This window comes from Mus musculus, chromosome 15, assembly GCF_000001635.26.
Source record: "Mus musculus strain C57BL/6J chromosome 15, GRCm38.p6 C57BL/6J".
Classification (NCBI taxonomy): Eukaryota; Metazoa; Chordata; class Mammalia; order Rodentia; family Muridae; genus Mus; species Mus musculus.
In genome coordinates, this window is record NC_000081.6 from 80,746,155 (window position 1) to 80,763,164 (window position 17,010).

Below are 17,010 nucleotides of genomic sequence, written 5' to 3' on the forward strand. Positions count from 1 at the left end.
AGTAGCACTTTAACTGTTGTGACATACTGGGGACTTAAAGCTATCCCTTATACTGCATAGCCACGGGAATGGCAAACCCTCTCATAGATAGAGCAACTTGCAGATAGAGACAGTTTTCTGACAGCCTGGACTGGTGCTTGTTTTGCCCATCTCCAAACACAACGTAGGTGCATCCTGAGCAGGAGAGAGACTTGTCATCAGAAAATAAAGTCACCTCTGCATTTACTAGCTGCTGGTAATAAACTAAATTTATCAGTGAGTTAGGGAGGAGTGAGAGTGGAACAGCACCTTTGAAGGGGATGCAATGATGACAGTGAAAATGAAGAATTGTGGGTGGATCTGAGATGCAGATTTTGAAAGCATAAATGCTAGCACTCATGGATGAGCTTGTGTGAGGGGGTTGGGGAAGGTGAGATTACTTGAGGTGAACTTTGGATCAGAAATCTGGGCCTTGGTAAAGACAGTGAAGGAGAGGAACAGTCTAGGCAGGGTAAAGGTGGAGTTTGGGCCAAGTTCAGTCTGAAGTGACTATGAGACATCAAGATGGAGACATTGAAAGGGCAGTTTGGTATTTTTGAGGTAGCAGGAACAGATAAAATAAGAAATAGTAAAAATTTGTTTGTGGCATACCTGTAATCCTAGCACCTAGGAGACTGAAATAAGAGGATTGTGAATTTTTGGCCAGTGTGGCTTCATAGAGAGATAGTATCTTTTTAAATTTTATTTTTTGAAATTATAAATGTATCATTTCCCACCTTTTCCTTTTTCCTCTCAGTCTATCCTATGCATACTTGTACTCCTTCACACAAACACATCATGCACACAATAATAATAATCAAAAATCAGTTTGTTTAAAAGGAAAGTCATAAAGATTGAGTCTAGATTTTAATGTCACTTCAGAAACTGTTCTCTTTTCATGTGTTGCTAGGATGGGACCCAGGGCCTCACACATTAGTCAAGTGCTGCGCTGGGGATGAGAGCGTCATCCCTAGCCTTTACTGCACATTTTTTTTATTATGACCTGGCCTTTATTGAATGGGTCTTTGGCACCTTGTATTATATGTGGATTTACTCATACTTCATTAAACTTGACCCTTGAGGAAGATGTTTTCAGAGTTAGGCCACTGGCCCACAAACACTAAGCAGAGAAAGAGTCGGATCAGATAAAGCTGTCTGCGGCCTGCTTTGCTGCTACTTTGGGCATCTCACATCATCATATCTATGGCTCAGTGTGACTCTTTTTCTCTTCAGGGTTTTGGCTTTTTGCACTGAATGTAACCAAGACTGATCGTCTCAGTTGCCCCAGGATACTGTCAGAGGTAAGTTTTTATCATTGGCAGTAAATAAGGAGTTGTCATCTTAAAAAGAAGGAAAGTGTATAGGAGAACATCTTTTGTTTCTTTCTTTTTTGTTTGTTTGTTTGTTTGTTTTTGAGACAGGGTTTCTCTGTATAACCCTGGCTGTCCTGGAACTCACTTTGTAGATCAGGCTGACCTCGAACTCAGAAATCCGCCTGCCTCTGCCTCCCGAGTGCTGGGATTAAAGGTGTGCGCCACCACGCCCGCCCGGCTGGAGAACATCTTTCTTGAATTTCTTTCTTTTCTTTTTTTTTTTTTTTTTAAGAAAAAAAAAGATTTATTTAGGAGATGGAGATATAGTTCACAGATTAATAGTGCTAGCTGCTCTTCCAGAGGACCTGGCTTTGATTCCTTGCACCCACACTGTAGCTCACAACTGTCTGTAACTCTGGTACAGAGGACCTGATGCCCTCTTCTGAAAATCTCTGGCACCAGGTACACATGTGCACAGATGAACATGTAGGCAAACATTCATACAGAGAGACAAACAAATAAATGTGTATTTATTAAATATTTATTAACTGTTAAGTCCCTTTAAGAAAGTAAATGTGTATTATAAATATAAATATTTATATAAATATTATTAAATACTTAAATGTATACACACACACACACACACACACATATATATATATATGTAATTCAGGATTAAAAGATTTATTTAATTTTTTAAATTTATGGTTTCTTTCAGACTAGGTCTCTTTATATAACCCTGGCTGTCCTAGAACTCAACTATGTAGACTGGGCCAGCCTCAAACTTACAAAGAAGTGCTCAGATTAAAGACGCACACTACCACTTCTGGCAATTTATTTTTATAATATGTATATGGGTGTTTTTACCTGCATATATGTCTGTAAACATGTATGCCCGTGGAGTGTGTTGAATCCTCTGGAACTGGAGTTACAGATGGTTGTTAGCTGCCATGTGGGAACTGGGGACTGAACCTTTGTCCTCTGTAACAAGAGCAACAAATGCTGTTAACTACTCAGCTGCTTTCCAGCCCCAGATTTTCTGCATCCCTCAGAAGACAAACTATGGCCACAACATCAGCTTTTTTGCATTCTTACTTTAGCTGTTTTCTTTAAAATATATTGGTATCGAGACTGGGGGTATAGCTCAGTTGTAGAGTGCTGGCCTGATTTCTGGGTTCAGTCCCCAGTACCACACTCAGACTCAGCAACTGCACTAGCGTTCATATTGGTACTGATTGTGTGCCTCATCCTGTAGTGAGAAGTTAGTCACTAGGATTAGCAGTTGCAGATTGACGTGAGCAGTTCTTACTGCCTCAGCCCACATTTGCTTTCTTAAAGGGACAGTCACTCTACTGAATCTGCTCCTGTGACATCTTAAAGGGACTTAACAGTCACTCTACTGAATCTGCTCCTGTGACATCTTAAAGGGACTTAACAGTCATTCTACTGAATCTGCTCCTGTGACATCTTGGGCCTATAGAAACCTTCAAAACGTCCTTTCAGTCTCAGTCTGCTCTCTTTTACAGATGGAGAATTCCTCTCTGTAAGCCTTGTCTTTAGTTGGCTTTTCTTTGGTGGTGCTGGCATCAAACTCAAGGCTCTCCTCCTGCTAGACAAACTCCATACCAGCAGCATTGCCCAACTCTCCTTTAAGACCGTTTGTTGTTGTTTCTAGATAAGCAGTGGTTCGTTGTGGCTTTGTGTCTTGGTTGCTGCTGTCATCTTCTGTCAGCGTTTAGACGATAGAAGAGACATTCTGCTGCTTTAGCTCCTGCTGGCCTTCCTCCTGGGTCCTCTGCAGGATCTTTCTCGTCCAGATTGAAAGGCCCTGCTGTTAGTGCATTGCTAGTCATCCATTGTTGTACACTAGTGCAGTTTAGCATCTACAATATTGTCTATAAACTCTGAGACTTCTTAAAAACTTTGAAGAGGTTTTTTTTAAACAGATAGATAAAAATAGGAAAATCTTATGTACTTACAAGGGTACATGTGATATATATATTATATGTATGTATAAAATCATATATATATACATTGTGTAATGTTTAAGTTGGGGTAAGCAAACTTGTCTCCTCAAACAATTCTCATTGTTTTTGTCTCATTGGAAATCTTTCTCTTTAGCTTTTTCTTTTTAGATTTATTTTTATTTTTAATTGTGTAAGAGAGAGGTATATAAGGTTAGCACAGGTGCTCATAGCCAGACAAGTGCTGCAGTTACAAGTGCTTGTGAGCTGCATGTAGGAATTGGGAACTTCTATCTTCAACAGGAGCAATGGACACTCTTACCTTCTGAGCCATCTTTGTGGCCCCTGTCAAGTTTTTAAAACTACAGTGCATTGCATTCTCTGTAGTACAATAGCAAATCAGAGCTAGGAAATGACATTTTAAAACTGCTTATTCTATATGTGTAGGTGTTTTCCTTGTAAATATGGGATGTGTGGGCCTTGTGTGGGCCTTGTGACCACAGGGCCCAGGAGGGCATCCATTCCTCTGGAACTAGTTACAGCTGGCTGTGAGTTGCTACATGGGTGCTCTTAATTGCTGAGCCCTATTTCTAGCCCAAATATTGCATTTTTCATAAAAAGCGCTTCAGTTGGCTAATTCATTTATTTCTACATAGAAAGTCATTGAATATCCATTATATGGCTGGTACATATTTTTTGCTGTTTTGGTTTGTTTGTTTTTCAAGATGGGGTTTCTCTGTGGAGCTCTGGCTGTTCTGTAATCTCTGTAGACTGGGCTGACCTTGAATTTAGAGATCCACCTGCCTCTGCCTCCGTGCTGGGATTAATAAAGGTGTTCGCCACTATGCCCTGCTGCAGTTTTGAGTAAAGTGAATACGGAGATGAACGAGATCTAATATCTGATATCAAGGGTTCAGGAACAGCTCTGTTACATAGAGAGTCTCTGTGAGCAAATAAATCCAGAAAGGCGCTAAAGGTTCATAGTGGAGTTCAGACAGGCCCCACTGAGGAAACAGTCTCTTCTGCTTGGAGATAGGTCAGGGAATACTTGACACGAGCTGACCTTTGAATGATAAGTAATGTGTTCCTTGGTGACACTACAGGAGAGAGGCAGAGGGAAGAAGATAAACAGCAATGTGGAAGCCTGAGCCATATTGCTGAAGCAGGAAGTCGTTCAGTATGGCAGGAACAATGAAAGCAAATGGGTAAGGCTGGAGAGCAAGGGCTGGAGCCGAGAAGGCTTTGAAAACTCCAGCATTGTTTCTGTTTTATAGAGGAAATTCACAGAATGTTTGATTTTATTCACATGGTAATTAACAGTTACTAAGTTGTTGTCCTTTAGTGCTAAGCACAGTATCAGGTTAAGACTATCTAAATGTAAGACAAAATGGTAGACTGTTCTGCTGAAACCAGTCGAACAAACACTATACGACTTAGGGCAGTTTGTATGGTGTGGTTTGGTTTGGTTTGGTTTGGTTTGGTTTTTGTGATACAGGGTATAGCTCTGGCTGTCCTGGAACTCACTTTGTAGACCAGCCAGGCTGGCCTTGAACTCACTGAGATCCACCTACCTCCCAAGTGCTGGGATTAAAGCCGTGGCACCATCACCTGGCTTTCAGTGAATGCTTATATTGACTTTTTCATCACTTTTCCAACACTGACACCTTACACACTCCTTCGAAGTCCCCAAGTAACACTTAACTTTACTGTATACTTCAGTATTGCCTATGTTATTCTTTTTTGTCAAAATGTCAGTAAAACTGAACTGGATCCTTAAGAATGATCATAAGCCATATTTTGAAACAAGAATCTCATCAATATTTGCAGATAGATTTTTTTTCTAAAGACTTATTTTTATTTTTAATTATGAGTATGTTTGGTGCCAGTGTGTGTGTATATGTATACACCCCAGTAGCCAAAGGTGTAGGGTTGCCTGCAGCTGGAGTTACAGGTGGCTGTCAGCCACCTAGTTCTGGTGCTGGGAGTCAAACTTGGGTTCTCTGCAAGAGAAGTCTGCACTTCTAAACACTGAGCCATCTCTTCAGCCCAGTGTGCAGATTTTTTAGGGGCAGGGTTTGTTTGGATTCTGGGGATTGCGTACTAACTAAGCACATACTTCACTTTTGAGCTGCACCCCTAGCCTGTCAAGACTGAAAAGGAAACACTTGGTTTTTTCCTTGGTTGGTTTGGGTTTGGGTTTTGAGGCATGGTCTCATTCTGTGTAGCCCTAGATGCCCTGGAACTAGCTATGTAGACCAGGCTGGCCTGGAACTTACAGACATTTGTCTGCCTCTGCCCCTCTGCCTCTCTGCCCCTCTGCCCCTCTGCCCCTCTGCCCCTCTGCCCCTCTGCCCCTCTGCCTCTCTGCCTCTCTGCCCCTCTGCCCCTCTGCCTCTCTGCCTCTCTGCCCCTCTGCCTCTCTGCCCCTCTGCCTCTCTGCCCCTCTGCTTCTCTGCCTCTCTGCCCCTCTGCCTCTCTGCCTCTCTGCCCCTCTGCCCCTCTGCCCCTCTGCCCCTCTGCCTCTGCACCCCTCTGCCTCTCTGCCCCTCTGCCTCTCTGCCTCTCTGCCTCTGCCTCCTAATAACTGTGATTAAAGATGTGCGCTACTAAGGAGACACATTTAAAACTGCTACAATTAATTCCACAGGAACAACAAAAGTTGAGAGAGAATAAGGGCAGGGAGGCAAACAGGTTACCCATGGCTCACAGTAAGCAGGCACACCACTGGGAAAATTAGGGACGAGTCTTAGAAATACAATCAAGTGGATAGCAGAAGGAAAGGATATGGATAAATGCAGGGGGTTCTCATGGGGTATTGTTAACTGTCTGCCACCATACAAATACACAAGGTAATGAAGAAAAACAATTTGTTTTGACTCAGGGTTTCCTAGGTGTAAGCCCACAGCTTCTGAGTACGGCAGTATATTGTGGCAATAGTGCATATCAGAACAAAACTGTTTACCTGTGTTAGTAAAAGAAGGAAGAAACCAGCAACCCTCATTCCACTCTAAGAGCATGTTCTCAAAGACCCAGAGATGTATCGGCCTGAACACCTTCCAGGTCAGTCTCTGGGGATGGGCTTCTTACTTCATTGGGGCCATGTAAGATCTAAATAGCAGGTGTGGCCTGGGAATGTGCATCGAGATGCTAGTATGCTATGTGGAAAGAATAGAGAAGCTTGCCTGAGTGACTTGCAGAAGAGGACATATGTGGGAAGAAACAAGGTTAGTGAAGAGTTTGGTAAGAAAAGGTTTGCTACTAATTCCAAGGTAAAGGACTGTGGGGAAGAGAACCCAATAAATAATACTTTTCTTACCAAGTCCTGAACTAACAAGCATAGGACAAAGGGGTGAGACAAGTAGGGATCAAAACTTTCCTTCTACTATCAATACATTTGGTTCCTGAGAGCTGGCTTATATCTGAGGGCAAGTAGGCTTGTATTATGAACTCTAGGAGCTAACAAGTGTATTGAGATGGCAGCCTTCATCTGAGGTAGGTCTCCTCCTAGAGGAGTGGGGAGCAGAGCAGAATGGGTCTCAGTGAGGTAAAGGCGCAGCCGAGGGGCTGAATGTGTGAGTCCAGGTTGAGTTTCTTATAGATACACTAAGCGGATAAGCCCTTTACCCTATCAGGGATTCACATCCCTAATATTAAAACATGGCACTATATTGTGAGGAAGGAAACATCGAGTGTTGGGAGAGGTCCTTTCTTTCTGTAGCATGCCCCTTTGTCTTTCAGTGTACTAGTCGTAACCAGTAAGAAGGTCTAGGTCTGCCAGGGTATGCCCAGACCCTTCCTTCCTTTCTCTCACTAGGTACAGTCAGAAACCTCCTAATTTTCATTTTCTCTTTGAAACACCTACATATTTGTAGCACAAACAATTTAAACATAGACCTTCACTTGCTTTGTAATACATGTGCTGTTTGAAGTTTAGCTGCCTTGTAGCTTATAGACAGCTAATAATTGTCCTACCTTCTGATGTCTAAAAGGCCTGAGTGAAGGAGTCTCTTCTCTACCGTCCAGTCTTTGCTTCAGCCATGCCGGCTTAGGAAAAGCTGGGCAGGCAGAATTCAAGGTCAAGCAGCAGTCTCAGTACGTGCAGCCACCCAAGCCTGCTAAAGCTCTGTTCTCTTTGCTGAGGCCAGCACAGCTGGCATTCGCTTGCTAGGCCAGAGTGGTCAGTGTATGTGAGGCTACCTGCACAGGTGACATTTAGTATACATGATCTTTCAGTACCACCAACCACTGTGACAAGCTGCGACTTATTCTTAGTGAGACCTGCAAACCCCTAAGCTTTCACGAAGGCTTCTGAGCCTAATGCATGCAGCCTTGTCTCTATAGAAACAGCCACTTACCTAACGACAAAGTTGCCATAACTACAGTCACTGCTGAGGTCAAAACGCTGGGTGGCCTATAGTTTATAAGGCTCAGTAGCTAAAAGCTAGTATACAGCTTTCGTTTAATGTACAAGAAAACACTTTGTCCCTCTCTAAAACCAAGCTTGTAACAGAAGCCTCAAAATCCCAAATGTAAAACGTTCTAAAAATTTTACTTCATGTCATTTTATCAAGATTTTAGTCTCAGGGTTTGGAAGTTGGCTCAGTGGTTAAAAACATTTGTTGTTGTAGAGAACCCAGGTTTGATTTTCAGCACTGACATGGCAATTTATTACCATCTGCAACTCCAGTCCCTGTGGATCTAATCCAGTCCTGACCTCTGAGGACACCAGACAAAAATTAAAAATATTAAAAAAAAATTCAGTTCAATACACTGGAGATTAGAGTTGTTGAGACAGAGAAATGGCACTGTCTTTCTCCTGCTGGAAAATGAGATAAAAGAGGGTGTCATCCACAGGGCCATGGTGATGCTTCTGCTATTAAACCTATATACATGACAGTGAGTTTCTCAGCACTAGACTTCAGCACTCCCCAGACTTGGTGGGTGAAGGCAACATGATCAGGAGTTCGAGACCAGTGTTGGCTACATAATTTAAAAAACAAACAAACAAACAACCAGAACTCAGTTGACCTTGCCTTCTGTGGGGAATTGTGAAGATGTCCCACATTCATGAGGAACCAAGAAGAATGCTGTTTCCTGGGCAGCTTGAAGAGAAAAGTGTTGAGTGCCATATGTCTTTGTTTCTGAGCTCTCAGGCAAATTGCCCTTACCTGCTCTTGGGCAGCTAGACTTGAAGGAGCAGAAAGATGAAGAAGCCTTCTTCTCAGGTGAACAGAAACAGGGAAAGGGCCAAGAGGTAACTGAGAATGTGAACCTGTAGTAAACCTCAGAGTAGAGGGGATACCAGATGGACCGTTAATATTGAGTACCAGGTACAAATGATTGGCATTAATCCTCAGAAATAATTATTCTTCCCAGATTTCTTAAGGACACCAAGCCTGAGAAAAGAAGCAATTTTCTCAAGGTCACACATAAATAAAGCATTAGTGATTGAGTCTGTGGTTATAACTACAGCTATCTCTGCAGGTTTGTTACTGCTCCTTCCCCCTTCATGCTTAGTAACAGTAAGTTTGCCTGTTATTGCCAGCCGCTGGGTGGTTCAGTGTCCTCTGTTGGTCAGCTTTAACCATTTCTGCTCTAACAAGACATCAGACTTAATTGGCCATTATGAATGGGTAAGAACTTCTGAAGAAGTAATGGATTAAGTGAGTATAGAGGCAAAAGTTGAGGTTAAAGCCTTGAAGGTTGAGAGTAGTAGGAAGATCAGAAGACAGGTGTGTGTTTATTTCTAGGGACAGGGAAGAGGAGTCACTGAAGGGGAAGAGCAGTAACTGACAGAAGGCAGAACTGATAAAGTCAAGCAAGTCCGACTGAAACAAGATGCTTAATAACAAAAAAGAAGGTCAAGCAGGACAACCTGAAAGGTAGGCTAGTAGCTTAAGTTTACCTGATAGGAACAAGTGTCATAGACTAGCTCCTGCTGGTCTTCCTGCCTACTGTCAGTGAGCATCACTGTTAGCTGAGACAGTGGCCAGCAGATAAAAGATGGCTAAGGGTTAAAAGCATTTGTTCATGCAAAGGACCTAGGTTTGAGTCCCAGGACCCACATGATAGCTCACACCCATCTGTAACCCCATTTCCAGAGGTTACAACAGGCACACATACGGTGCATACACATGCATTCAGGCAAAACATTTATACACATAAAATAAAACAAATCTTTTATTTAAAGAGGTAAAGATAATACCTCCTAGATGGTGCTAGAAAGAGAGCTTAGCAGTTAAGAACATATGTTTCTCTTTCCAGAGGACCAGGGTTCAATTCTCAGCACCTACATGGCAACTGACAACCATCTGCAATTCTAAGTCAAGGGAATCTGATAGATTCTTCTGGCTTCCTTGGGCACCAGGCACACATGTGGTGGGTGCACAGACATACAGAAGCAAAATACTATACATGTTAAGTGTTTTTTAAAAGAGAAGCCAGAGATAGAGTCTTTTCAGAAGAAGCAGGGACCTAGAGCCGAAGGGGAGTAACAGTGAGCACCGAGACCTGGGAGCAGGAAGAAGCTCTGAGGTGTGCCAGTAGTGATACGTGGTCTATGATGTGATCTCACTTCAGCCAAGAAGGGGACACTTTGCGTGGAAATCACGTCTTTCTGGACAGATTATTAAATATTTCCAATGTTGTCAGGGTTTTTTTTCTCTCTCTTTTCTCTTTTGCTTTTGAGGCAGGGCCTCACTCTGTCTCCTAGGTTGGCTTTAAATTTAAAGCATCCTCCTGCCTCAGTCTTTCAAGTGCTTGGATTATAGGTGTGCATACCACATCTAATTTTATAATGTACTGGGGATCAAACTCAGGACCTCAAAAGTGCTAAGCAAGCACTGTACCAACTGATATGCATCCCGCCCCACCAACTTAATTTTCATAGAGAGAACAATTCTATTTATGCATAATTGCCATAAAAAGTGATGGACATGATCAACCCCAAGAAGCTTATCTCACTGTGAGCACAGAGAGGTTGAACAATGTTTGTTCTTCTGGGCCTGAGTGAACAGAGATTTATAAATACAACTATGCCAATTTTACTTTTCTTGGTACATAAATATACATTTGTTTCTTATTAGTGATCACAGTAGATATTTTGATACCCTTTGCCACATAACCTGTGGAAATGTAGAAGTCCCTTCTTGGCCTCAGGCTTTATGGCTTGGCTATAGAGAGGCCTGCACCAGAGCAGATCTCCAGGCCCGGGGCCATTCCTAACGAGTTTCTTTGCACAGAAGCATGCATTATGAGCATCTTTTTAGCTGTTACATAGTGGTCACTCTACTGGTCAGTTGTACTGTCCACTGTGATGGTCATCCGTAATGGTAACAGTCATGGGTACTGTGGTGGTGTTCACTTGTAGTGCCCACAGTGGTGCTCAGTTGTAGTGTTCCCTGTGGTGGTCACTTGTAGTGTTAGCTGTGGTGTTCAGGTGGTTTGAATGAAAATGGCCCCCATAGACTCATGAGAGTAGCATTATTGGAGGTGTGGTCTTGTTGGAGTAAGTATGGCCTTGTTGGAGGAAATAGGTCACTGGGGGATGGGTGTTGAGATTTCAGAAGCTCAAGCTAGGCCTAGTAGCTCACTGTCTCTTCTTGCTGCCTATGAATCCTGATATAGAACTCTCAGACACTTCCCAGCATCTTGTCTGCCTCCATACTGCCATCCTTCCTGCCAAGATGATAATGGATTAAACCTCTGAACTGTAAGCCAGCCCCAGTTAAATGTTTTTCTTTCTAAGAGTTGCCGTGGTCATGATGTCTCTTCACAGCAATAAAGCCCTAACTAAAACAGTCAGCCATGATGGTACTACTGTGGTTACTGTGGTGGCCATGTGTAGTGTTCACTGTTATAGTTAGTCAGGTATTCATTGTGGTGACCGTTGGTGTTATCAACTGCAGTGGTCACTGTCATTACTGTGGTAGTCACTTGTATTGTTCTCTGTGATAGTCAGTCTTAGTGCTCTCTGATGGTTGGTCAGTGTTGGTCATCGATGTGGGCAGCCATAGTGGTTATTGCTGTGGTTGCTGTGGTAGTAGATTGTATTCACTGTGATCCTCAGTTATAGTGGTCACTGTGTGGTCAGTGTGGTCACTTGTAGTGTCCACTGTGATGGTCACTCAGAGTAATTCCTTCCAGTTGGTTTGACTAATTATTGCTTAATAATTACATATTTGAAGGTATTAAAATATAAGCTAGATATTTAAGACAAATACTGCATATATTCTCTCTTTGGGGAAATCTAGGTTTAAAAAAAAAAGACAAAGAGAGAAGGAATAGGGCCAGGATGAATGAGACAGTTTTGAGGAAAATTGCAAAAATAAAAAGTGCCAAGGAAACTTTAAAAACTTAGCTTTGAGGGGCTTGAGCCATGATTCAGTAGTTAAGAGCACTTACTGCTCTTACAGGGGGATGGGGTTCCATTCCTGGTGCATGCATAGCAGCTCACATCGTTCATAAATAGCTGTAGTCCAGAGGAGCTGACTCCCTCTCTGAGCTCCGAAGGTACTAGGCACACGTGTACACAGACGTGCACGCAGGCAAAACACTCATGTGCATGAAAATAGATAAAGCTTTGTTAAAAATTATAGGTTTTAAAATTTAGCACTATTTTTTTTGTTGTTTTTACAATGCTAGTCATAGAACCCAGGGCAAATTGTGCTCTCTATATAGCCCTGGTGGCCTGGAAGTCATCATGCAAGCCAAAATTCTCCTGTCTTTACCTTCTAAGTGCTAGGATTAAAGATGTGCGCCACCATACCTGGCACCTCCAGCCTTCTTAATATATGACATTTTAATAGATTTCTTGATGCATACTCTTTAAATATTTTTTCACATTTATTGATAGATTGTGTGCACATACTACATGATATGTGTATGGAGGTCAGAGCACAATTTTGGAGAATTGTCCTTCCATTGTGTGGGTTCCAAGAATTGATCTTAGGTGTCAGGCTTGGAAGCAGTGTCACTGGTCTCGGGTCTTATTATTAGAGGAGACATTGCTACTTTTATTGTACTAGTCTATAGAAAGTCAATTTGTATGAAATAAATGAGATGACATTTAGTTTCTTAGGCATATTTTCCTTAAAAAGTATACTTTGGGCTGGTGAGATGGCTCAGTGGGTAAGAGCACCCGACTGCTCTTCCGAAGGTCCGGAGTTCAAATCCCAGCAACCACATGGTGGCTCACAACCATCTGTAACAAGATCTGACGCCCTCTTCTGGAGTGTCTGAAGACAGCTACAGTGTACTTACATATAATAAATAAATAAATCTTAAAAAAAAAGTATACTTCATAATTAAAGTTACTGTCTTTGTTTTGGTTTTATTGATGTGAAGAGATACTATGACCAAGGCAACTCTTATAAAAGAAAACATTTCATTGGGGCTGAGTTACAGTTGAGAGGTTGAGTTCATTGTCATCATGGCAGGAAGTATGGTAGCACATAGGCAGACATGCTGCTGGAGGAGCCAGGAGTTCTATGTTTTGATCTGAAGACAGTGAGAAGACTGGACATGTTTCACACTGGGGGTAGCTTGAGCATTTAAGTCCTCAAAGCCCCACCTCCACAGTGACATATTTCCTCTAACAAGGCCACATCTCCTAATAGTGCCAGTCCCTATGGACCAGGCATTCAAATACATGAAGTCTATGGGGACCATACCTATTCAGACAACCAGTTACAAAAGCCAAGGATGTTAAACATGGTTATAATCCAAGAAATGCAGTCAATTCCAAGGGAAACTCACTGTGGCATCCTTTTTGGCAGGTGTCTACTGTAAGAGTCATTGAAGAGTTCCATTATCACCTTTGCCAAAAGCAAACAAATGGGTCTAGAAGTGTAAAACTATTTAATACTCCAGTGCCTTGAACCTTCCCAGCTGCCCTCTAAGATGGGGAAGCTTCCTGCTCCCCTCTCCCTCTTTTTCCTCTTCTCAGATGCCTTACGATATACACATACACACTGAGAGGTCCACCTAGTTAAAATCATTGGATATCCATGACAGATTCTTATCTAAGTATTTGAAAAAGCAAACTTTTGCCTTGACGTTCTTACCCGTGTTTTCTCCTTTTACTTCCCAGGCAGCGTTTGTGTGTGTCTGCAGAGTTTTGCACAGAGTCTGTTCCCATGCAAACCAATGAGGGAGAAGTAGAGGAAGAAAGCAGCTCCCAGGTCAGTACACTGCTCGGCAGAGCAGCAGCTGGAGTAGACGCTGAGCGGCAGTGGCTGTGGATGGACTGAGCGCGTGTTCTGGTGTAGGTAAATTTAGAAACTAGACTGATGAGGTCTATCTTCTCAGTTTTCTTCTTCATCATGCTACATGATAACTTAAAAGTAAGTTTTACTGAAGTGTGTGTGTGTGTGTGTGTGTGTGTGTCCGTGGATTAAACCCAAGGTCTAGCTTATGCTAGATAAATTCTCTACTTCTGAGCTATACTCTTATCCCTTTTTAAATTTGTATTTTGAGTCCGGCTCTGGCTAAGTTGCCTAGGCTGTGTGCATGGACTGACTTGGCAGCAAGTCTTGAATTCATGATCCTAAAGCCTCGGCCTCCGAAGCGACTGGGTAATGGTGATTCCTCCTTAGAATACCAGCATTGTAGTGTAAATTATACTGTGAAAATTGCATATACTTATGAAAGTTTGAAACTAACCAGAAATATAGAATGCAAATTTTGCTTTGTGGGATGGAAGGAAACATTGGCTTTCTTGGTTTTTAGTTATTTAATGACATAATAGTTCAAAATCAGATTTAAAATGAGAGAATACAGCTAGAGAACAGCAGCACATGCTTTTAATCTACTTGAGACACTGAGACAGGAGAATTGCCTTGAATTTGAGGCCAGCCTGGGCTATCAAATGAATAGCAATTCATCCAAGCCTACCTAGCAAGTCCTTGCCTCAAATTAACAAAAAGAGAAATTGGACTTTAACTTCATTGTCATCAGTCTTTTTAATTAAAAATATTATCTCCCTGTCTTGATTTTTTTTTATATAAAATCTTGTATTTGTAATGATTTTTGTTAATGTAAAACGTTATCACAGTACTATCTTACCTTAATTTTGGATATCTGTGAATAGAAGGCTTGGAGGATAAGTTGAACATACTCTGTATAATGTGGTTTTGAGCTAAGTCTATTTCCTTTTTTAATAATAACTTTTTAATGTTTTGCCTGCATGTGTATATGTGCACCCCTAGTGTACATGGAACCTAAGCATGTCAGGAGAGGGTGTGGAACCCCCCGGAACTGGAGTTAGATATGGTTGTGAACCACCGTGTCAGTGCTGGGAACCAATCCTGAGTTCTCTGCAAGAGCAGTGAGTGCTCTTAGTGACTGAGCCATCTTTCCAGTCGACAATAAATAATTCTTATTTGTATGTTGTAAGGTGATATAACAGAGAGTAGTTATTCTCAGGATGGTCACATTTTAAAGAGAGACAAATAAATGTCAAGGTACTAATTATAAACCACCGTGAGGACTATGAAGAACAGAAAATAATACAGAGAGTAAAAAGTGACTAGGAAGAAGAGCCGGGACGGTGGAGGACGGCCTCTGAGACAGATACTAGCTAAAGGACTAGGAGGCCAGCCACGTGAAAAGTGAGGAAGGCAGTGTTCTAGACAGAAGAGAGGGCTGAAGAGCCCCGCCTGTTCCAGGAATGATCAGGTGCCCAGGTGGCCCAGTGTGATAGCAGATTAGAAAAGGGCGTAGAGCCTGTGCTCCTCAAAGGCCACGTGTGGACCTGTTCTCTGGACTGGGCAGCCATTTACAGCTGTTTCCTCTGGGAAGAACAAAATAAATGAGTGTTTGAGCCATCAGCTTTACCCTCTGGAGACTGCTGGGGAGAGGTAGGAGAGGGATTGGAGCCCTGCGTGGTAGCTGTCAGGTGAGAGGGAAGCCCTTGTTCCTGTGACAGTGCTGGAGACAAAGGAAAGGCAGATTTGCAGTGTTTTAAAGTTAACTGGTTTCATCTTAGGAGGGCTTAAGGTCCTTTACATCACAAATCTACAGGAGAGTTTCCAGAAAGAGGGAGATGGCTCAGCTGGCAAAGTCCTTGCCATGCAAATACAAGGGACACACACAATTCTTTCTCCAAACCAGTGATGTGCTGGAATTATGGATACATTGGGTTTAGGTGGTACTGGAGATCAAACTGAGAGCTTCCTTCATGCTGGGCAAGCACCCTACAAATTGATATATATTTATAATTTTTTAAAGAAGTAATAAAGCTAGTCTGGTGGTTTACACCCGTAATTCCATCATCCTTAGGAGGCTGAGGTAGCATTGCAAGTTTGAGCTAGCCTGGACTATATAGAAAGTCCGTATCAATCTCAGCTACATAGCAAGACCTTGTCTCAGGGCACAAACAAAAATAGTGGTGGGAACATCACTGTGGACGATGCCTGCAGTCCAGTCCCTGCCTGTAAGCTTAGCACTGAAGGGGCTGATAACTTGCATCCAGAAGTTTGAGGCCAGCCTCACAAGAACCCATCTATTAAAACATCAGCAAATGACTTACTAAAGTGACAGGGCACGAGAAAACCTGTGAGAGATGGCTTTGCTGCAAATGCTCTGTGTTTGATAGGATGCTGTAATTTATAATAATAAAAATTATAAATAGACACAGATCAATTGTATCCACTAGTTTGTGAAGTAATAGTCATTGAATACGGGGATGGACGAGTTGAGGTATAGATGAGACAAAAAGAACAGATTCTGGACAAGTGTTGAAGCCTGGAGATGGCTGTGGAGAGGTTCATTCACATTTATTTTCTACATATATAACAATTCCTCTAATAAAACATTTTAAAAGCTTTGTACGTTTTTGTTTCTTTTTTTTAAAAAAAAGGTTTATTTTATTTGTATGAGTATTGTGCCTTCATTCATATACATGTACACCATGTGTGTGCCTGTTGCCATGGATCTCCTGGAACTGCAGTCACAGACAGTTGTACGCTGCGTGTGGGTGCTAGGAATGGAACTCTAGTGGAACATCCAGTGCTTCTAACCGCTGAACCATTTCTCCAGCTCCTGTTTCTGTTTCTTGAGACAGGGTCTCCTTAAGTCGTCCTGGCTGCCCTGGAACTTGCTCTATAGACCAGGTTGGTCTCAAACTCAGACTGCCTGCTTCTGCCTCCCGAGTGCCGGGATTAAAGACGTGCACTCCCACTGCCAACCAGCTCAAACACATTCTTTTTTTTAAGACTAGAGAAGACCATGATTGCTTGAGAAAAGAAAAGAATGAGTGGAAGGGTCGGAGTTGAAATATAAAACGGATTTACAAGGTTGATGGAAGCTAGGAACCAGTGAGTCGTGGGGTCTGAGCTCAGGCCAGCTCCTGTTCCCAAGGGCCAGGGAGGAAGAAGTTAGAGGACAGAGAGTGAGTCAGCTTCTCTTTGTATCATCTTAAAGATGGAGTCACTGATCTAGACAGTGGGCTGAATCATCGAGAACATGAATAACAAGATTTCCTCTTGAAGGGAAAGGTTTAGAGATGAAACTGTGGAGCAGACCTAAAAATATTAAAAATAAGAATGCTGGTTATTACATTTACAGGATACTGAGAGAACGTTAAATAGAAAACAAAGATGCTTCAGGGTGCCCTGGGGAAGGGCAGCTTCTTGGAGCATGATGTTCCTCATGAAGGGAATCTCTGTGCTTTTTCCTGGAGAGAAATGCTCACGTTCGGAGAGGATTAGAGATGA

At 42.3% G+C, this 17,010-nt stretch overlaps 1 protein-coding gene across 1 annotated transcript in view; it reads left to right on the plus strand.

The window, feature by feature from the left end:
• Window positions 1-17,010, plus strand: part of Tnrc6b (trinucleotide repeat containing 6b) — a 229,774-nt gene that overhangs the window by 34,842 nt on the left and 177,922 nt on the right. The window contains exons 2-3 of the mRNA NM_144812.3: window positions 1,252-1,319; window positions 13,386-13,476. Of these exons, the coding sequence (NP_659061.2) occupies window positions 13,432-13,476 (45 nt within the window). The 5' untranslated portion in view covers window positions 1,252-1,319; window positions 13,386-13,431. The remainder of the gene's footprint in view (window positions 1-1,251; window positions 1,320-13,385; window positions 13,477-17,010) is intronic.